The following is a 22807-nucleotide window of genomic DNA, read 5'->3' on the forward strand; positions in this document are numbered from 1 at the left end:
TCATTGTATCATTTTCTAATTCAATCAATGAGAAATAAAGTTTCTATTATTTCTCTTTCTCTTTCTTCAAATTTTTCATTTTATCATACTTCTTGATTAATCAAAAAGATTTCTTTAATGACTCTACCATTTTAACATGCAGATTATAATTTTGAATGGAATTAATATTGACCTTATACAATTAGGTTGAAATCAGTTTCCCAACTTATTGATTTGTTTCATGGTAATAAAGAGTGGGATAGGTAATTGCCTAGAAAATTTCTGAATTGGATATTGATTTATAGCAAGAAAATCATTTTGATTGATCTACAATGTGGGAGGAAAATCAAAGGACTTAGATTTTGATGAATGTTTTGTTTTGGTAATCACAAAATCTAAGTCGCTCAAATTCGATCAAATAGTGTAAATAATATGAACTTTTCTACATCAACCTTATTGAATCTATTTTCAATAAGTATAAGGTGGTAATAGATATTCATTATAAACCTTTAGTGTTTGAACTCGTTTTTAACTTGAACTTGAAGATTGTGTCATTTTAAAGTGTTATTTGATAGAAGATTCTTATCAATATCCATAAATTATAAATCATAATATATATTAAACTATTGAATAAAAATTAGATAATATTACCTAACCTTTTATGAATAAACAAATTAAACCAACAAATCAACTTAAAAGTAAATATTTGTATGAAGAATTAGCAAACTAATTAAAAAAATGATTTAATATATATATACTAACAGTGATTTTTTATATTGTTAGTAAATCATTCACTATTGATTTATTAATTAGTATTTACTCTCAAACAAAAGTAATATAAATCAATAATATATAATGTACTCACAACATAAATTTTTTTATACATGGATGTGTAGTGTAAATTTTAAACTCTTACAAAAAAAAATGTGATACAATTTATCAAAAACATGATATGATGAGCATGACATTAAAAAACGTGTGCATTATAAGCCCTTGAGGTGGCACATAATGTATATGTTCTTCTACTTGTTCTTTGTGTGATGAATCACAAAACAAAACAATGACAGAGACAATCCCTTCTTCTTCTTCTTCTTCATCATCCCTAACAACTAAACTGAACCCTATTGATCACTTTCCACTCCATCTTCACAGATCCGACGTCGTTCCACCAGCTCCAACCTTCTCTCAATCCACCATCGATTTCCTTCCCAATTTCTCCGGTTACACATGGATCGCTTACGGTGCTTCTTCCATCCTCGTCATCACTCACTTCCCTTCTCCTCTCTCCGCTTCACAGACCCGCATCGGACCCATTTTCCGCCAACCTTTTCAACTCTCCTCCCCTGTCACCGCCGTGTCTTGGTCCCCGGCTACTCCTTCTTCCGGCGATCTTGCCGCCGCTGCTCAAAATTGCATCGAGATATTTCGACATCAGTCTGCTACCTCTAGAGGTAATTCAGATATTTTAGTTTTTCCGGTAACTGTTTTTGTATCAGTTCTCGATTCTTACTCGGTGTATTTTCAATTATATTATTGGTTGAAGAATTCGAATTCGGTTATGTTTTCTAATGGTTGCAAGGCGTTATACAAAGTTAGAAACTAACTGCAATAACTATAGGTAGCATTTGGTAGACTTGTTAGGGTTCAATAATAAGGAACATGCTTATGAGGTTGATTAATGTAAGTGTAGGTGAATATCAAGGTATTAAATGCTTGTAGATATAGTAGAGAAATGTATGTAAGTGAGTGTTGTTGTGTCAAATATTGTCGAAATATATTGTGTGAATAACAGAACTGGAAATACATTGAGAGTTTTGACTTCTGAGAACATTTTTCAGAAAGTGAAGACTTCAGTGAAATTTAAAAGGTTGCCTTTTTAAAAATAAGAAATAGTATAACAAAGCTACTCGTGATTTACATGTTTTTTAAAGTCTTTCATATTCTGCCCACCATTATGAGAGTTTAATTTTGGAAGGAGCAAATGATTTCGGTCTACAAAAAGATTAGCAAACATTACATTTTGTGCTTTTCTTGTTTGTGTCATCTCTTTGATTAGCTCTATATATTAAAAACACAATCTTGTCACTCATATTCAGGTTCTTTTTGTTGGAGGCAGAATGCAGTGCTTGTACAACAAACGAAAGTGGAGGCTATCAGATGGACAGAATCAGGGGACGGAATCATTTCTGGTGGCATGGAGGTTGTTTTCTGGAAAAAGAGTAACCAGAGTTGGGAAATTGCTTGGAAGTTTAAAGCAGATCAACCCCAAACTTTAGTTTGTGCAACCTGGTCTATTGAGGGACCTTCAGCAACTGCAGCTCAGCCTAGTAAAGGAAACATCAAAGGGTCATCAATTAATGAGGTAAGCAATTGTGTGTTAGTATGTCAAAGCAATGGACTATCTGAATACTCAAAAGTCAAACTGCGCCATCCTCTACCTGTCACAATGATTCAATGGAGACCATCGAGAGGAAGGATTTCAAACAGATATGAGATGCATCCAGCTAGGCATGTATTACTGACGTGCTGCTTAGATGGAACGGCAAGGTTATGGAGCGAGATTGATAGTGGAAAGTCCAAGAGGACGGGGAAGGACATGAATGATCAGAAGAACACAGGGCGCAATTTTTGTGTTATTGCTGTTATTGAGATTAATCAGGTCTTAAAAGGAACTCTTGGTTCAGATATATTTGTGACATGGGGGACAGAAATCAGGGGAATATTTAAAACCGGTGAAGATGCCAAACAAGTTTTCTTCAAAGAAGAATTTGACCACGATGTTAGAAAATGTGATTGGTTAGTTGGGTTTGGTCCTGGAATGTTGCTTAGCTTTTGGGCTGTCCACTGTCTTGATGACGTTTCCCCAATGAGATTCCCCCGAGTTACATTATGGAGGAAACATGAACTCCAGGACAATGACATAGGAGATGTTTATAAGTTTAACTCATCTGACTTTAAAAATGCATTGCTTCTGCATAAATTCATCATGTTGAGAAACTGTTTGTCTGGTCCACCAGTTATATGCTCTCCACTCCAGTTATTACCTTGCAATTCCTTAGTTTGGTCATTTTTCCGTATTCAAGCAATACACGATCACGTCGAGAACTCCCATCGTAAGGACACAGATAATATCTCCACCCATTTGACTGGCGGAGTTTTAAACATAGATGGTCACAGTGGGGAAATCTTGAAGGTTTCAGTTCATCCTTATATATGCGAAGTTCAATTTGCTGCTTCTTTGGATTCTAATGGAATGGTTCTTTTCTGGTCACTTTCTAACATTTCAAACTGCATTTTGGGACATCCAACACTGATTCCTTCTTGGGAACTCTGTGGAAAGCTTGCAACTCAAGGCTCATGCTCAAGGTATACAACCTTGAGGTGGGCACCTTCGGTGCTTGATGACAAACTAATTTTTTTTATGGGACATGCCAGGGGGATTGATTGCTTCATAGTTGATATTTGTCGAGTTGAAGAAGAAAATATAGAATGTCACTACTTATGCACTATTCCTTTCAGTGGTCATGGTCCTTACGAGGATGGTCCGTGTGATATCTTTGCAATCCCTTTGAACTCTACATGTAATAAAACATTTCTTAATAATAAACTTATGCTGTTGGCAATATGGAAGGGGAGATTTCAGGCCCTATCATGGGAAGTTATCTTACACTCGTTTGACATGCCAACAAGCAGTTGTGAATGCAACTTTGATGCTAAAAGCCTTGATGATCACAGTGTTTGGGCATTTGAAAGTACATTTGTGAATAAAAGATATTTCATCACTGTAAATCCATGTTCATCTGAGTTTCCAAGTTCCACTGATCTGGTTACTAGTTTTGCTGTGGTTGATGCAGGCACTCTGAGTCATAGACAACCTGAGTTTGACTTTGTGAGTGATCTTGGTAGTAGTTATCTTGCATATACTATGGCCACTGGCTACTCTGATGGTAGCTTGAAACTTTGGAGAAGTAACCCTGGCAACCCATTGACCCTGCACTTGCCATGGGAGCTCGTGGGTAGCTTTGTTGCACATGATGGTCCCATCAATGGTATATGTTTTAGTGATTGTGGTCAGAAGATTGCAACATGCTGCAATGGAAGTAATTCAAATACTGTCAATACCATCCACATATGGGATGCTGTACATCTGATCAGTGCAGGGACTTTTATTTTGGAAGATAAACTAACTGTTGAAAGTTATGTAATTGCTCTAAATTGGATGACTTTAGGAACCGGTCAGTTATTGCTTGGAGTTTGCTTGAAAAATGAATTGCAAGTATATGCTCCAAGGCGTTATGACGGTCTGACTTCGTCAAACTGTGTAAATTTTCCAAAAGTGAATATATGGATTCGCATTGCATTTGCTCACACTCCCCTTCCAATTTATGATTTCTCTTGGGGTCCCAGAGCTTCAGCGGTGGTAATTCATGGAAATTACTTCAGTATATTTAGTCATTGGTTGCTCCATGTGGATAACAAGCAAGGGCATATGGGTGAAATATATGAAGACAGACTTTCTGCAGTTTTTACTGATTGTGACATTGGTGCTTTCAGAGAACTGTCAAATGGAAACAATTATGAGGATAATGACTCCATGCGGTCCATCAAAATTAATATGAAGGACAATAACCTATTTAGCAGCTTGTTTCTGCCCGAGGAACAGTTAAAATCTGAACCCCTTTCCAACAATGGTTTATGGAGTATCTTAGAAGTAGCTGAGACAATTTCTGGATCTTTGCCTACTTATCACCCTAATGTTCTCCTTACTAATATAAGTTCAGGTAATGGTTTGTAAATTATTTTCTTTAAGGATGACTCTGCTAATAACTCAAGTAAGCTTATAATGGAAATTATGTATATTCTATTATTCACTTGTTTAATGATGTTTTCAGGCAACTGGAAGCGGGCTTTTGTAGCTGTGAGGCATCTTGTTGAATGCCTGACTTCTAATGATGATCCTAAAAAGAGATACATAGCTAAAAGGACTGGTCTTCCAGATATCACATTACCATATTATTTAGAAGGACTTATATCAAAAAGTTCAAAAGATAAGGAATTCCAGTGGGGTGGGGACTCTGCTTCAGTCATGTCAATTTCACAAGCTCAAAGTAGTTCGGATTTTTTTCCATTTCATTCAGGTTCCAGTGCTGAAAATAAAAGCACCACCTCAACAAAATCTGAGCTTAATGGCTTTGTTGAATCTCTTGAGAATTTTCCCGAGTTATCACATTTAATCAGCATAGAAAAGTCAGGAATTCTTGCAATCATTGATCTGCTCTGTGAAGTTAGTAGTCCACACTCATCCTCACCATATCAAAGTCTTGATGAGCCTGGGCGAAGGTATTATTGAGCTTAGTTAGTATTTATATGGCTTCCTGTTACAGATTTTTGTACTTTTTGTAGGTAAAAATTATTGAATGATATCAATGAAGCAATACCCAATCAAACTCGATGTATACAAAATGGATTCTGCAATGGGCTTGGTAGGATAGAGGATATTATATCAATAAAAGCCACAATGGAGCATTTGGGAGTAAATAACAGAGTGCAAGACCAATTGTATGAAGTCTAGAATTGAAGTCATTCCTCCGAATCTTTGCCATAGGTTTTTGAGCCTGTTGAAAGACCATCCCCCAGTCTTCATTAAGCATAACTAGCAAACACATGTATAGGAGATAAAAAATTGGCAAACCACCAAAACTTGTTTTCCGATAAATTTGTAGCATGTGGAATTAACATGCCATGCTTATGACAAACCACCCAAGCTTACTTTCAAATAAATCCTCTTTGCATCCACAACATTCAATGCTTATGGAATCATTTAATTTATATTGTTGATGACAGAGCTACATATCATATGCACCTTCGAGAACTATGTGCTCTGTTAGTGTTTTTTGCAATGGAGGTTCAGTAACCTGTAATTCATATTTATTGGCCACTTATTAAAATTCAATCGATACATGCGTGTAGAACTGGAAAAGTATGGAGTGCTAGTGCAAATGATAAGTTTGAAGTATGAGCTGGGATGCTTATTTACGTATAGGAAAAACAAGTTCTGGTGGTGGTGGGACCTGATCTGTTTGTGGTTGCTTTTGTTGCACGTGAAACTGATGTGGCTTCTTAACAATTCTTTGTTTAGGTTTTGGGTTGCCCTGAGGTATAAGCAACTGCTTTTTCACAGAAAGTTCACTAGAGCTGCATCTTTTGAAGAGTTACTTGTTAACTCGAGGTTGTTTGTATGGGCTTACCACACTGATTGCCTGGAAGATTTATTTGGTTCTGTTATACCCAGTGAACCAACTTGGCAAGAAATGCGTGCTTTGGGTGTGGGCTTTTGGTATACTAGTGTACCTCAGCTACGTGCAAGGGTAATGCTTCGTCCTTTTTCTATTTTCCTTTCTTCTGCATGTGCAATAAGTATAGCTTGGTAATTTTCTTGCTATTTTAAACAGTTCCTTCTTAATTTTGCATTGGTTACTTTTCATCATGAATATTTTATCTTTAAATATTTCACTAGCATGTCTATTTTAAACAGTGCTGTGACTTTTTAATGAATAGCAGTGGTCAAATTACCTTGAAACTGGCAAAACTGCTGTTCAACAGAGTGACAGTTTTTGTGCTAGCATGTCCATTTCTCTTACACTCTTAGTGTCTGCTGGTTGCATGATGTTGCAAGTAAACAAAGGGATTACTTATCTGTTATCAGCTTTAAAAAGTAGTATGTAGAAGGAAAAAAATTAGTTCACTAATTATTGATTTATCCTTCTTTTATGTGTTTTGCATCTGTTGACCATTGTTGTCAGAAAGAAGTTGTGATATATGATTGTTCATTACTGTTCGTCCATTTAAAACAGTTTTAATGCTTCTTCATTTCCTCTTAACTATAGATGGAGAAATTGGCAAGAGCACGGTATTTGAAGAACAAAAGTCCTAGGGATTGTGCGTTGCTGTATATAGCTCTGAATAGAGTTCAAGTTTTGGCTGGCCTTTTTAAAATCAGTAAGGATGAGAAGGACAAGCCTTTAGTGGGCTTTCTTTCGCGCAATTTTCAGGTATTCTGTATTGTCTGACATCACATCTGCAAGAACAGTGATTTTTTAAATGTCTCCTTGTTCACTAATGTCAATAGGGGACTAAAAAATTAGAGTGGCCAAGTTCTTTGAGTATGATTTTTTATTAATTGTTTTTAACCTGAAGTATATTGATATCTATTTAACACAAACACAGACACATGATGCAGAGTATATTATTGAAAGACATGATGTGATGTAATGTGATACCAACGATAAACCTGAAATGTTATTTTATACTAATAGTGGAATCCTAGTCCTAACTAAATATGAAAAGCTGGAAACTGATCAAGAAATAATAAAGAAGGAATTATTCACCATAAGAAAGCTTCCCAGATACTGTAAGATATTAAGATATACTTTTCAGATGTTCTAATAGTTTTTTTAATGGCCATGTCTAGCCATGTTGGAGCTAAAGAAATAATTTCAATTGGATGCATGTCAGACACCACCATCATATGTCATACAACCATCAGTGTCGGGTACATGTTCGACACAAGATATGACACCAAGATAGTGTGTCCATGCTTAATAAATTTATATACCTTGTCCGACATGCATGTCTTCTCTTGTTTATGTATTAAATCTTTGGAGTAATCATAATAAGTTGATTGCAGGATGAAAAAAACAAAGCTGCTGCTTTAAAAAATGCGTATGTATTGTTGGGAAAGCATCAGGTGGAATTAGCAATTGCTTTCTTTTTGCTTGGAGGTGATCATTCTTCTGCTATCAACATTTGTGCTAAGAATCTTGGAGATGAACAACTTGCACTAGTTATTTGTCGTCTTGTTGAAGGCTCTGGTGGACCATTGGAGCATCAGCTAATAACAAAGTATATACTTCCGTCTGCAATTGATAAAGGGGACTACTGGCTTGCTAGCCTTTTGGAGGTGCTCAAATTTGTTACATTCATTTATCCATGAAGACATTTTGTTATATTCTTCTTGTAATGGCTTGTTTCATACATGATCCTAACTACTATTAGCTATTCTTGATTTGCAGTGGGAGATAGGTAATTACTATCAATCTTTTCATAGAATGCTGGAGTTTTCAGTAAACCGTGTCGCTCAGGAGTCCATTGTCATGTCCAGTTGTGGTCCTTTTCTAGACCCTAGTGTTGGTGTTTATTGCCAAATGCTAGCAACAAAGAATAGCATGAAGAATGTGGTAGGGGAGCAAAATTCTGCTATCCTTTTAAGGTGGGCAACTCTGATGACAGTTACTGCCCTAAAAAGATGCGGTAATCCTGTAAGTTTATTTTACATATTAGGCAGTTATTTGAGTTTTCTAATTGTACTTGAAAAATAAGTATGCTTGAAATACAAGCATTTATAACCAATTCAAGCCAATATGTTATCTTGGGCTGAACATGTCTTAAGATGTATTTATCTAGGGATGGTTGGTATGTCAACTGTTTACTTCCAGAAGAAAATCTTCTGTGTCTTTCTGCAGTATATTTCTTGTTACTTTTTCAAGTCAATGTGCCTACTTATCCCTCTTGACAATCTAGAAAGGTTCTGTAGAAACTATTATTTCTACACTCTTCCAAGTACCCACCCACACCATTCTGAGAATTATTGAACAACTCTACTATCCTAACTTTTTGAACTGGTATTGTTATTTAGCACATTAAATTTTGTTCGTGGCAGCCAATTTTAGATTAACGGCTACCGCTTGTGTATGCCTGAAGTACTATGTGCACAAAGAGATATTGCACATGTGTCAGTACAATGTCAACGTGACATTATATCTGTATCTACTCTATCTATGTTTCCGGTCAGTAATTATCTGTCATGTTTTCTCATTTCAAGCTTGAGGCGTTGGAGTATTTCTCATCTTCACTGAGCATGCTTGGGACTGCAGATCAAGGAAGTGAATTGGGTGATGAAGATGATGTACTGTCTAGTACTTTAAAGCCTTTTCCAAGAAAATCCTCTAACTGGTTGTCTGCTGATGTCTCTGCGCATCTTGAGTTCCATATTAAGTTGAATTTGGCACTTCAGTACTTAACAAAATTGATAAGAGAGCATCCTAGTTGGCCTGGAACTTTAGCTGAATCTAATGTTGAAGCTTATTATTCTGATGAGTACGTGATGCAACATGAGAAATCAGTTGAAAGTTTTAAACAAAGGTTATATGCAGGGCTTACTCTATTTGAACAGAGGTTTTTATTGTCTCCATTCTGTCTAATCAGTATGGTATGCTTTTCATCTACCTTAAATCATTGTTTATATTCCAGTTTTGTATATACTTTTTTGTGTGACCCTTGCCAGCAATATACTTCCAGTTATCACTCTTATTTTTATTTCCCTTTTCTGCAGACTTCGCTCTTACTTAGCCATCATGGATTGTTGTACATTGGATATGATATGGCAGATGGATGCACTCCTGGAGAATTATCTCAAAAGAGCAATATTATTGATGCTTTCAAATTATGTCATTCTCGGGTTAAACCTGTCTTTAAGACTGTAGAAGAAATCTCAGTTTTGTATTCAAGATTTTTTTCTGCCTGCAGTATGGACTATTCTCAACAGAGTTTGACTTATATTGAGAAAAGTGCAACAACTGAGTGTGGATCTAAGTTTTTGAATGCTTCACAGTGTCAATTTGAAGGTCATCTGATTTCTTTTTGGTATTTAAGATCCATTTTGAGGATCCAGTTGGACTCTATCAGCAAAGATCTTGTCACAAAACAGCTTTATTATATCCTTGATTTATTTGAGTACTACTTACATTTTTCATTAGCTTGGCTTGAGAGGAACTCTGAAGCTCTTTTGTTTATGATGGGGCCTTTCTTGGTTCATTCTAATGGGCATAATCCTTATGAGGTTGATATGGTGAACCTGAAGAAGATTATCCCTAAAATTGCAGAGATGTTGACTCAAAATTCTTGCCTAAGTAATATACAAAACCTCCAAGTATCCAAATGTGCAGCAGAAGATAAACAGGCTGCAGACATAAAGCATTCAATTCCTGATGATGAAAGATGGAGGATTCTTGGAACCTGCTTGTTTCAGCATATGTCTAGGTTCATGATATCTAATTTGAACTTGGTTCTTGATCAACTGGAATATGGAAATGTGTCTGGCTCTTCACACAGAGATTATGCTAATAGGGAATATACTGTGATGAGTGTAGATTCTGATAACATCAGCTTGCTAAAGCAGATTCGATTAGTCTCACTTAGCTTATGTGATTTACTGATGACAACAGTTAATCACGTTTCTTCTTATCATGTTAAGCAACTTGCAGATCTTCTGTGGCAGAAATGTGAGAATAATTTGAATGTAGTGACTTTTGAATGGTTAAAACAACCAAGTCAGTCAGAATCCAATGACAACCAAGACCTGGACATTTTGGAACTGGTGAACAGGAAGGATAAATATTTAGTTCATCAGTTGTTATGGGATCATTGTACTGATTCAAAATTGATATCTGACTGCTTTGCACAGGAAAAACTCAATTGGTCTAGTGATTTGGATCATAGGCCTACTAAAGGCTGGAATGACATGTATATAATCATGAAAGGGCTCCATAAAACTGATGATGATACACATGATAATGGATGTAAACTTAGCCCTAAATCTTCTAGCCATGACGTTGGATCTCCTGTTAAAGGAAAGTTTCCAAGTGACCATGCTTATGCAAGATCAAACCAGAAAGATGCAATTTGTATGGATATTGGAGTTTTCCAGAATCCCAAAGAACTGTGCAAGAGAAACGGGGAACTTTTGGAGGTGATTTTTGCTGGTACTTAATCATTTTCACATGGCCATGTAAACATATATTATAAAATTGACATGTTGCTACATTTGAGCAGGCATTGTGTATAAACTCTACTGATCAACGAGAAGCTGCACTTGCTACCAACAGGAAGGTTTGTCCTCTAAATTTTCTGCTACTCAGAAGTTTTGTATGCTTGGATGTCCATATATTTTGTTGCGTGCGACATGCTTGTCTGTATCCTTTATGCAGAAAAGATTGTTTTATTCACTTGCGACTGAGGGATTTGGTTATTGTTTCAGTCAATCTTCGACTGGTTGGCTAATAGCTTTTTTTATGGATAAGCATTGGAGGTAAGGCCAAGAATTGAATTCCATAGCAGAAGAGAAATACAAGATAAAACTGAATTGATGATCCTGATTCACTTATTCAAATTAATTCAAACTGAAGTATAAGAAAATAATTAGGAAAATACTATTTTTAAGTATTTGTAATATTAACGTGATGCTAGAAATAAATGAACAAGTACAAACATTCATTTATAACTATTGTTAAGGAGGAGATTAAAGGTAAGCAATGTAGTTCATATATACTAACATACATGAACCACTTGCATATATGAAATGCAGAATATCTATCTATCTATCTATATCTATGTCAAAAGTTTGTTTTCACCTTAGCCACCTCTATTAACTTCAATAGGTATGAGCCACTTACGTTTATAAACATGAGAACCTTTTAAACTTTGTATGGTGGTTAAGAAGTTACTTTTTCATATTTAATCCATTCTTTATATGACTGAGTATCTGGCCTTATAAACACAACCATAGTATTTGTTTAGGTTAAAATTTGATAGGAAATATGAGAACTCAGGTGAAAATAGCTGTAGCATAGTTACTTGGAAGTTGGAACTAATATAGCAGTGGCCTGTCTGAAATGTGAGAGGGCCCCAGAAAAAACAGAAATGTCTGAAAAATAGTTCATGTTATACTTAGTAAACATGAGACAGTTGTCTGTGGATCCTCCTGTGCTGTGCAATTGATAAACATTTACTTAGTTGTGCTTTTTTGTGAAGGTGTGGCCAATGGACCGATGTATTATGTAAACAATAATATGGATGTGGTGATTTATGGACATGACAATGATCCTAGCATATGTTTATTGACTTTGTAGTTTGAAATTATAAACATCTTTGCTTCTTTTTATCTAATTCAGGGTATAGTATTCTTTCATCTGGAAGATGGGATTCCATATACTGGTGAATCAGACGTTTTGTGGGCTAAGGCTGATTGGCCCCAAAACGGGTGGGCAGGTTCAGAATCCACCCCGGCTCCAACATGTGTGTCTCCTGGTGTTGGCCTTGGGAGCAAGAAAGGGGTTCACCTTGGGCTGGGTGGAGCAACTGTTGGTGTCAATTCTTCGGCGTGGCCCAGCAGAGACTTGATTGCTGGTGGAGGATTTGGAATTCTAAGTTATGCAGGTAATGGTGCCTCTGGATTACGTTGGGAAGTTCAACAGGACTTTGAAGATTTTGTTGATCCACCTGCTACTTTGGAGAACATAAGTTCTAAGGCTTTGTCCAGTCATCCAATGAGGCCTTTCTTCTTGGTTGGTTCAAGCAATACACACATTTACTTGTGGGAGGTAAGCAAATATTAAGTTGATATACACGCACAATAGATGTAATTATATGTAGCATATGTATATAAACAAGTTTAGGGATACTTTTTTTTCTTATCATAGGGTATCTTATTGTTTTTTGGTGGCCAACTTGGCATATGGCTTCATAATTTTGCCTGTTAACTGTTCAAGCTTGGTGCTCAAATCCACATATAATTCACCTGTTAGCAGGGAGGAGTGTTTAATATCTGGTCACTGTAGTGCAGTAAATTAATTGTTTGTGTTGTCAATTTTGCATCTTATCGCTAATAAGGAGGATTCTATATACAGTTCAATAAGGATAAAGCTACTGCTACATATGGAGTCTTGCCTGCTGCCAATGTTCCTCCACCTTATGCTCTTGCGTCAATATCAGCTTTACAGTTTGATCACTTTGGACACCGGTTTGCTAGTGCTGGATTGGATGGTACTGTCTGCACATGGCAACTGGAGGTAGGAGGAAGGAGCAATGTTCGTCCAACGGAATCATCCCTCTGCTTTAATGGTCATGCATCGTATGTACTTTGTTTTTGTGAACTTCCATATGCAATCTTACTCATCCTTGACCTTAAGTTGTGCATGGGAGTAAACTGTTAATCCAGAATATGCATCAAGAGAATTACTATAACCTTTTAAAGAGTCATTTTTTATTCTGTCTCTATAAACAGATACTGTCTTTCTAAGTTTGCTTCCTTTAAGGGGTATCCTTTTGCCACTCCCTTTTGTTATCGTACATGGTGGTTGTAGGACAATATAGATTCAAGCCAGCTTGTAATTAGAACTGTGCTTAACATTAAAACATCATCCTCAATCAAGAGTATGATTCATTAACCATTTTATTCATGTTTAAGATGGAGTTCAATAAGTCTGGCTTTTATGTTTTGTTAGTTTAGTATGTTAAATTAATATTTTGTCCTTAATAAGGATGTTATTTATGTTTTAATTTTATCTTATGTAATTTCAAATCTATTCTACATTTGATTTCAGGGATGTCACATACTTTTCTTCAAGTGGGTCTATAATAGCTGTGGCTGGATATAGCTCTAATGCTGTTAATGTGGTCATATGGGACACTTTAGCTCCACCTACAACTTCTCGAGCATCCATTTTATGTCATGAAGGTCATTTCCTAAATTAGACGTATTAATGAACATTCATATTTAACATAATCAAGTAATTTAATCTTCATGATTTATATAAAATTGGTTGAAACTGAGGGTGAGCTTCGGCACAACGGTAACATTGTTTGCTTTATGACCTAGAGATCATGAGTTCAAATCCTCGAAACAATCTCTTCACTTACAATGGTAAGACTGTGTATATATGCCTTCCCTAGATCTCACTAGGTGGGAGCCTTGTGTATTTTGCTGTCCTTTTTCTATATAAAACTGGTTGAAATTGGGGTGGAATTACAAATTATTAAATGGTTATTTTTTGTAGAAGAAAAAACTACTTTTCTTCTCGTCAACAAAAGGTGCAAGTTTTTGTGCTGAAATGATTCATAAGCAAAGTTCTGATTTTCTTCCAGCCCCTAGTTTAGTCTTCAACATGCATATTGACTTGTTGCTTTTTTATATTTTTCTGTGAAGGTGAATTACAGTAAGGTTTCTAAAAAATGAAGGTTCATGCCTTGTTTTATTTATGACTCATGTCTTTTTATGGTACCAATGTTAGCTCTTGTCTTGTGAAGGTGGTGCACGATCCCTATCTGTACTTGATAATCATGTAGGAAGTGGTTCTGTTTCGCCCCTTATTGTGACTGGTGGTAAAGGGGGTGATGTTGGAGTTCATGACTTCCGTTATATAGCTACTGGAAAGGGTAAAAGGCACAGGCACACTGATAACATTGGGCAAAGCTCTATCACATCCTTGACACATGACAAGGACCATAATGTAGATGGGATGCTTTGGTATATTCCCAAGGCTCATTCAGGTAAAAAAACATATTTTTATTTCGCTTGGTGGTTATGGTTTATTCTTTATCTAATGGTTCCTGCTTCAATTTTGTTATCATAGGGAGTGTTACAAAAGTAGTTACCATCCCAAATACCAGCATGTTTTTAACTGGAGGCACAGATGGAGATGTTAAACTCTGGGATGCTCAGAACACAAAGTTAATACATCAATGGTCAAAGATACATGAAAAACACACCTTTCTACAACCAAGCTCTCGTGGGTTTGGTGGTGGAGTTGTGCGGGTAATGTTTTACGTTTGCATTTTATAACCTCATCATTGTTTAACAAGCCATCATCAACTTCTCCTATTTTAGACACAACCATCACTGGAGCTTGGTGACTGTGAGAATCACAGCTGACCCTTTCCTTGTGGTGTTCTATTACATATTTACAGTCAAACTCAGACCTTTTTTTAACAGAAATAATATCTAGCTAAATGAAATGTGTGAATATATTATTATGAAGAAGCAGATAGTTCACTACACTGGTCACATAGTTCACACATCACTAATACTGTTAGCTTAAATTGTCACAGGCTGCTGTCACAGACATACAAGTTGTTCCCGATGGTTTTCTTACATGTGGTGGGGATGGAACTGTAAAGTGGGTACGGCTGAACAGTCAATCACCTGCATGGCCATGGATTTAATTGATGATATGCTTGAGATCCATGTTGTTGAATTGTACTATGCTGCAAATGCAGTCATGAATGAGAGGTCATTGTCATTTTATTGATTACTGGCTCTGGCAACTTGCATAAGAAATGCGCAGTGTTGAAGCCACCACATCAGTATGCCCAGAAACCCAAAGGTCTGCATAATTTCATCTGGGACAAGTAATAGTCTTTGGACAAGCAATGTAGTGAAACCTCATTGCCATGAACAAAATGCATGGGTTCGTTTTGATTCAACTCATTCTTTCTTCATTGAAGAAAACATAGCCAGTGGCCACCGGCCGGCATTAAATTGGTAAGTTATGAATACCAGGAGCCTGTCAATATTTTTGAGAAAAGCTAGTATTTTGTTTTTGATGTAGATACCTATTTGTTTGAGTTTCTTCAGGCTTGTGATTCATAAATCTATACACATACAAGGAGACGGATATTGTTTTGGACTCATCATGTTAGCTCTTGTGTGTATTCATTTGTTGTCATACCTTACAGCTTGTATATATAACGAAACTCGGCTATTGATTTTCAGAAGTATGATTAGTGGGAAGGTACAATATAGAATAATTCATTAGCAAAAGCTTTTTTCTATTTCAAGTACTGAGTAGTCAATGATGAGAAACATTGCAACATATGTCCACTTGAGAAGGGGATTAGAAGAATTCCCCATGCATTCAAACTTCAATCTAGGTAAACATAAGAAGGTAGTTTATAATTTAATTATACATAATACTCAAATTTATTCATTATATCTACCTCTCATATTCGGCTCAATAGAATGGCCCAATTAAAAATCAATCTACTTCAAATCTAGTCAAATCTAACCTAACTCTTCTAATCTGTTCCTTAACCAATAAGTCGTTAAGCTTAAATACTTTTCACTTCCATATTTACAACTTTTCAAAAATTCATGCACATCTTATCAGATTTGGCCTACTTTACACATTTATCATTTTTGAAGAGTGACATTGAAATTATACTTAAATAGTGAAATTCCAACGTGGGTATAATTTTGAAACAAAGTTGATATCAATGTCAATTATATTGAAAGTAATGAAAATAAAAATTTAAATATAATTTCCCCATCTTATTTAATACAACATCTATCGGTATCATCGAGTCTATTCCATTATTCAATGGGTGACCAAGCACCAAAATATCTACAAACTAGTGATTATGATGGGTCCCGCACTAGAAGTGTTCGCATGGCCCACAGCAGAGTGAAAAGCATATAAAGTTATAAACCTACTTCTATTACCAAAACTGTAATATACAATATTGTAACATTTTATTTATTGAAAATTATACAGAGATGTTTAAATGCTTTTTATTTTTATTACAAATAAAGGGAAGATATCTACTTACTCTTTTATACTTATTCTTCATCTTAATCATCAATTTTAAGTGAATTCAATAGTTTGAATTAGTAAGTAAATCTAAATCATTAGATACTAATATAATTGACGGCTAGGATGAGGAGTAAGTTTTAAAAACTTACTCTTAGAGTATGTGAATCAACATTCACAAATAAATGATAGGGTATGAATGAATGGAGATCTGCTCTCCCGGTCCGTGTCCTCATTTATGTCCCAAACCAATTAAAATATATCATTCAATTAAGTAAAAAAATATAAATACAAAGTTATATTATTTGGTCTATATTAATTGGATATGGACATGAAGAGATAGTTTTTGGGATAGATAATCCCTGTTCGAGTATGAATTGAATACACATTATTTATCATTCATGTATTTATTATTATTGATTCTTAAATAAAAGTAATTTATATGACTAATGAATGATGTATCAACAATAAGTAAGCAACTTATAAAAATTTCTCTAGGTTTTTAATAAATAAAATGTTGATGGCTTGACGCTTTGAATTGAAGTACTATTACTCTCTAGTCTCCCAACTGCTACTTATTTTAATGGTTTTTAATAAATAACTTGTCATTACATCCATCTACTTTCTTCATTTTGTCAGCACCCAATACCTGAAAGGTGGATCACAATTATGCTCCATAACCTGATTTTGTATGCACCATTTTCTATCAACCCACTGTAATTTGTGTCTATCAATCACAGAAAAATAAAACCATGGGCACGCACTCTGATTATTAACATTAAGTTAACCCACCAACCTAATGTCGTGTGGCTAAAGGCAACAAATTGTATAATGTTAGGTAACTTAGGTTGATGTGGATGACTTCTAATTAGTTCACAAATTACAACTAAATTGTTTCGATTATAAGCTACACGAAGTTGATACTAACTTAAAACATTATCATTAAGTATTCATATGTTCTTCTCGTTGTTAAAATCGTATCGGTTATCAAATCGGTTAGGGTATTGATATAGTAGTTTAGTAATTAAACTGCATGCAAGTTAAACTGGACATATCTGCTTATATTTATATATATATTAACCTATAACAAAAAAATTCAAATGGGTAGATATTCAAATTTATAATTTATATTCATAATCTATTCAAAATTCACATAAACAAACAACTTTAAGTCTTTAACAAATTCAAAGTCTAAATTACAAAACATATATCAATCCAAAAGTATCACTTAACAACCACAAAGTGTAAATAAATGACACAAGTTTACAACTCACTCTACAAAACAAATAAATTTGAAGTTTTAACATTTAACATCAAGGAGTCAAAGTTGTCTCATATTGAGATTATATTTTTGCACCAAATCATATCTTCATATAGTACTCCAAGATTACATAAATGTCATTGAGATACACACAAATGTTATGAACCAAATGTGTAATCTAAGTATGCCTTGAAAGCATGTGTCTTGAAATGTTAAATAAAAGTTGGAAAGATGAGTCACCTTGTAATGAGTTTTTAAGTTTTTTTTTATAAAAAATATGTATATAAACAGACCAATTTTTAACCAGTTTCGATACTTGTCTGATTCAATATCTGTACCGCATCGGTTAGGGTTCCGGTTCACCAATTTTTCAGTTAAACCGACGGGTACGACTTTTACATGATTGTTCTTCCCTTATAATTAATTTTTTAGGCAATGAACTTATGTTATATATAATTTTCAATTCCAAAAAATATGCATATTGAGGTTTAATGTAATATTAACACAAAATTATTATTAAAAAAATTCATTATTAAATTAGATTAGATTGTAAATTATTAAATTAGATTAATTATTGATCCCATAAAAATACTAATAATAAAATACATATAGTCTTCTACAAAATTAAAAAATAATTTAAATTATTATATTATTTAATTATTTGGACATTTATAAAACCAAGTAAAAAAATATATTTTCATCTACACATTATCATGACCGAATACATTTCCATTTTACAAATCGAATGAAGATGGTATTTTTGGGTACCATACTGTATGAAGATGATATATTTTTTTGGGTACATGCATGAAGATGGTATATGATACTAGATAATACTTTACCTATTAATTATTGTTTTAGAGTTTACACAAATCACTATGGCATGTAAATAAAATTATACTTTGATCTTAAAATTATACTTTCCCCGTTTTCCCCCAAATCTTCTCCAGTACAATAAATACATACCCGATTTTTTCTGTCAAAAGGGAAATAAAACCTTTTATCTACAAAAACTTTTAATTAATATCGAGTTAGTGTTGGTTTATTTCTCAAGTCCATTCTCTGATATGGGATTTACTAGGTTAATATTTTGGATAAAATGAATCTCTATTTAAACAAACATTTTGTGTCTGTCAACCCACATTTTTATTTTATGATATTAAGTATTAATTTTGTATTTTTTATTTTAAAGAGTTAGAATGTTTTTTAATGCAGTTACTTTATGTTATAATTTTTTATTTATTAAGTATTTGCTTTTTATTGGATGTACTTTATGATATTAAGTATTAATTTTTTTATTGGATGTGCTTTATGTTATAAAGTGAGATGTATCAATTATAATTATCTATGATTATATAGTTTTACTTTAAAAATAAAACATGTTAAAAGCAAAATAGGAAAATAGAATTATAGTGGTAATTATTTTAAGTCTTAACTTTATATATAATATATAATTATAATAAATATAATGCTCTTATATGTTGGGATTAGGTGGGCCCATCAATGAGCCGTCCAAAGTTCAAATTTGGCTTCATCAAGAAATCTTACAATTATAAACCAATAAGTTTATCTCATAAATGCAACTTTATCACTTCAATTTTCACTCTTCAATTCATTTTTAAATTTATACTTCTCTCCTTTTATTATTCCAATATTATATTGACATATTAGAGAAATGTTATGATTCTATATATTATAATTTTATATTATATTTATCTCTTTAGATTTGTTTTTCTTTTGTAACGGGACCCACCCACAAGGCTACAAAACGACGTCGTGTATCTCATCCACTCACCTTCAGATTCAGTTGTCCCTCCCTCTGCATGTAGAAACTGACAACAAATGATGACAACTTCATAGGAACCTGTCAGAAGAAAAAACCAAAAATTCTGACACTCTCATCATCTTCATCTTTTCCTTCATCCGTGATCAGAATATGATTCTCTTCTTTTTTGTGTTAGTTAGTTCAATCAACCCCTCTCTGTTTTCCTCTGTTTCACTTCAATTTTTTCTTCATGCAAAGGCTTCTTCTTACCACCTTTTTCATTTGAAAACTCGATTATTTTGGTGGGTGTTGATTGGATTTTCATTTGGGGTGGTTTTTTTAAATCTTATGATTTGGTTTGGTAAACTTTCCAATTTCAACTACCCTTCAACATATATTTTTTTAATTTCTCTGTTTTACTCTGTTCCTGCCTCACCAAAATTGATGTGTTATTGGTAAGTGTGAAGAAATTATGAAAGCTGACTCTGGAATTAAAATAGTTTTTTGTAAAAAATGACAACTTTTTTTCTTCTCTACTCTCTCCTTTGAAATGGTCTTATCCATTTTTTTTCTTTGGTTTTGTTTGTTATTGCTTCTTATTCTGCTCAGAGACAATTTCATTAATATGTTTGTTGTTGATCTTTTTTAGGCTATGTATGATTAAGTTAAGTGTGAAATTAGTATTTGGAAAACGGGTGTGTATTATTTAGACATTTATAAAAACCAAGCAAAAAAAAGTATATTTCATCTAGACTTTATCATGTCCAAGTACATTTCCATTTTATTCCAACTGAAACCAAATGCATAGTGTAGTGAAAATCAGAATTCACAAGCTATAACCATAAAAACATGTTCATGTGCTAAAATGATGATTGCATTTACACTATTCATCTCACATTTGCATAATATTTGACATCTAATTACAATAGGTCACATCTAATTTTCTGCAACCTATATTCATGGCATAACATCTCCTATACCAGTATCTTCACACCTTCCACATACCTCAAATATGAGGTGATTGGTTTAATAGAAATGTGGATGAAGCATTTCTAAAAAATGCCCTTGTTTGTTTAGACTTCTAATATGCAACATGGAGTTTTCATTATTCTTGCATTATAGATTTTTATTCAACTTATTACATGTTTCTGTTTCTTTTCATAGTGGATATAGGAGGTTTACTTGTGTATCTGAATGTTTTATTTTCACTTTGTTCTATTTTTTGTTACAAATAACTTCATTTTTACCCTATGGACTATGGTTTAATACTTTGAACAATTAGTGCATACATCCCTTAATGGGTTCATATGTTTAGCTCTTAAAATATTTGTTTTGAACAGAAATTGTGAAGAAAGAATAGGTAAGTGATGGCAGCAGCAGAAATTCGGGCTGTTTGGCAGAGAACTGCTAACCGTTGCTTTGTCCAAGAAGACGCAAAAAGAGCTCCGAAGTTGGCTTGTGCAACATCAAAATTGGTTGATCCTGGACAAGCTAGTGCAGCAGATGAATCTGATCATGCTGCTGTTAATGTCACCTCTTTTAACCGGAAATCTTCATTTCCCAATTTTGCGCCTGACCCGAGATGGTGGTTAATGCAACCTAACTATGGATTGCAAAAAGGTGTAACATATGAACAATTAAATGCATTAGAGGACGAGGTAGAGATTGTGAAAGATGGTGATGAAAATAAAGCTCATGAAGGAGAGGATACACAGTTTGGTGATGGGAACCATGATTCATTTGATTATATTCAGCATGACTTCCAGACTGGTATCATGAAGAAAATGAAAAAGGATAGAATGCAAGAGGCATATGGTGAGAATTCTCAAGCATTTCCTGAAATAATAGATATGATGGCTAAACATGAGACAATTGAGATTGATTCTGTTGGCTGCTCAGTATCCAAGCAAACATATGATTTATCCTTTGATTCAGATTATTCTTGGATTGAAGGTGAAAAGGCTCAGCCATGGTGGCGAACTGCGGATAGAGATAAGTTATCTTCCTTTGTTTCACAGAAATCGGTCAACCATGTTGAGAATTGTGACCTTCCTCCACCTCAGAAGAAGTATCTTAGAAGACAACCATGTGCTGATGTTAGTGATGACAAAATTAAAACAACATCTTTTGACTTGGAGGCTAAATCTAGTGGCTTTTCCAACTTGACTGTTCAGGAAATGGGAACTTTAGATTTGGGGTTGATGCATAAAAAACATGGGCCATCAGCCAATAAAGGGCATTTATATTTTGGTTCTGGAATATCTTCAAGGTACTTTCCTCTTAATTTTGGTTGGTCTCTCTAGCACCTAAAAAAAGGGAGGACCTTGCATGGGGTCCCTTTAAAAGGGAGGGTCATGTACGCAACTTTAAGTTGCTAAAAATATTTATAAACAAACAAGTAACAAATTGGTAAGTAGTATGTCCTAGATAGTGGTTGTTCTTTACATGGTTCAACTTTTCAATGCTTTTATTCTCATGGTCTCATGAATGCTGATATTTTTATGTTTGGTTTTTAGTGGCTGAATAAGTAGAACTTGTTTAAACTACGTAGTTTTTGAATGTTTGATTTGGAGCATGAGATTTATTATCAAATTAATTTTATTGGACATGTAACTTTATTGCAGTGATACCACTATCCCTGAGGATGTCATAGAACAAGTTTTTGATGGAGACCCCAGCAAAGTTCAACTTATGGAAGCACTGTGTCATTCTCAAACACGCGCGAGGGAAGCTGAGGAGGTAGCAAGACAGGCTTATGCCGAGAAAGAGTACATTGTTGCACTCCTTATTAAACAAGCTTCCCAACTCTTTGCCTATAAGCAATGCTTTAGATTGTTGCAGCTGGAAAATCTTCACATTCATATTAAGAACAAGGATCAGCCAGACAATACTCTCTTCCCCCTGCATCTTCCAAATATGCCCTTTGCAATTAGGAAACCAAGGAAGAGAAAGCACAAATTTGCTAATGCCAAACAAGAAAAGCAAGCCAAACCAAAAAATGATGTTTCAACAACATATGCTGTTGCATTTGCTTTAGGAATGAGTCTTGTTGGGGCCGGCTTATTCCTCGGTTGGACTGTTGGTTGGATGCTACCTCGTTTATAATTTTGTATGATTTAGAGCATACTTCTGCTTTTCATGAAGATTGGTAAGCAAGGGAGATTGATATACAGAGAATGAGTCTTGTAAGTAACTTCGTTGATTCTCTAGTCCTATAATGTACATGAGCACTTGTTAAGATTATGTTGAGACAAAGCTATTTATGTTCAAATATCTCTCAGGGAATTTATTAAAACCGGAAAAGGGATAACCCAAGCTACAAGCTACTTAGATTATGCTTTATCATATCATTCCATAAATCTGTTTTGGATTTTTGTTGCC

The 22807-nt window shown here is 34.5% G+C and overlaps 2 protein-coding genes and 1 long non-coding RNA gene across 5 annotated transcripts; 2 read left to right on the forward strand and 1 right to left on the reverse strand.

Annotated features, from left to right (window-relative positions):
* Window positions 999-15585, forward strand: LOC109360262. The gene is made up of 16 exons (XM_019605011.1): window positions 999-1430; window positions 2076-4760; window positions 4872-5319; window positions 6119-6347; window positions 6867-7031; window positions 7667-7939; window positions 8052-8297; window positions 8861-9247; window positions 9371-10786; window positions 10870-10926; window positions 11988-12416; window positions 12723-12946; window positions 13419-13552; window positions 14122-14364; window positions 14448-14629; window positions 14923-15585. Exons 1-16 carry the CDS (start codon window positions 1040-1042, stop codon window positions 15034-15036), a joined length of 7623 nt encoding a protein of 2540 aa, XP_019460556.1. The 5' UTR covers window positions 999-1039; the 3' UTR covers window positions 15037-15585.
* On the reverse strand, window positions 15292-16235 carry LOC109360265. Its single transcript, XR_002109145.1, has 2 exons — window positions 15427-16235; window positions 15292-15377 (listed from the first exon to the last, which is right to left on the reverse strand). It is a non-coding gene; the product is annotated as an uncharacterized LOC109360265 (long non-coding RNA).
* On the forward strand, window positions 19431-22712 carry LOC109360263. Of its 3 annotated transcripts, none has more exons than XM_019605013.1 (3): window positions 19431-19617; window positions 20767-21695; window positions 22051-22712. In XM_019605013.1, exons 2-3 carry the CDS (start codon window positions 20794-20796, stop codon window positions 22529-22531), a joined length of 1383 nt encoding a protein of 460 aa, XP_019460558.1. In that variant the 5' UTR covers window positions 19431-19617; window positions 20767-20793; the 3' UTR covers window positions 22532-22712. The 3 variants fall into 3 exon arrangements, with proteins under 3 accessions (XP_019460558.1, XP_019460557.1, XP_019460559.1); XM_019605012.1 differs by lacking the exon at window positions 19431-19617 and adding an exon at window positions 19761-19881; XM_019605014.1 differs by lacking the exon at window positions 19431-19617 and having other exon boundaries at window positions 20767-21145; window positions 21197-21695.

This window comes from Lupinus angustifolius, chromosome LG11 (assembly GCF_001865875.1).
Source record: "Lupinus angustifolius cultivar Tanjil chromosome LG11, LupAngTanjil_v1.0, whole genome shotgun sequence".
Lineage (NCBI taxonomy): Eukaryota > Viridiplantae > Streptophyta > Magnoliopsida > Fabales > Fabaceae > Lupinus > Lupinus angustifolius.

Excerpts from the sequence above, each read along its gene's own strand:
- LOC109360262 (XM_019605011.1), top strand. The coding sequence starts at position 1,040 with ATGACAGAGACAATCCCTTCTTCTTCTTCTTCTTCATCATCCCTAACA. Across the intron at positions 5,320-6,118 it reads CTTGATGAGCCTGGGCGAAG|GTTTTGGGTTGCCCTGAGGT; the intron begins GTATTATTGAGC and ends TTCTTTGTTTAG. Across the intron at positions 14,365-14,447 it reads TATTCCCAAGGCTCATTCAG|GGAGTGTTACAAAAGTAGTT; the intron begins GTAAAAAAACAT and ends TTGTTATCATAG.
- LOC109360263 (XM_019605013.1), top strand. The coding sequence starts at position 20,794 with ATGGCAGCAGCAGAAATTCGGGCTGTTTGGCAGAGAACTGCTAACCGT. Across the intron at positions 21,696-22,050 it reads GGTTCTGGAATATCTTCAAG|TGATACCACTATCCCTGAGG; the intron begins GTACTTTCCTCT and ends ACTTTATTGCAG.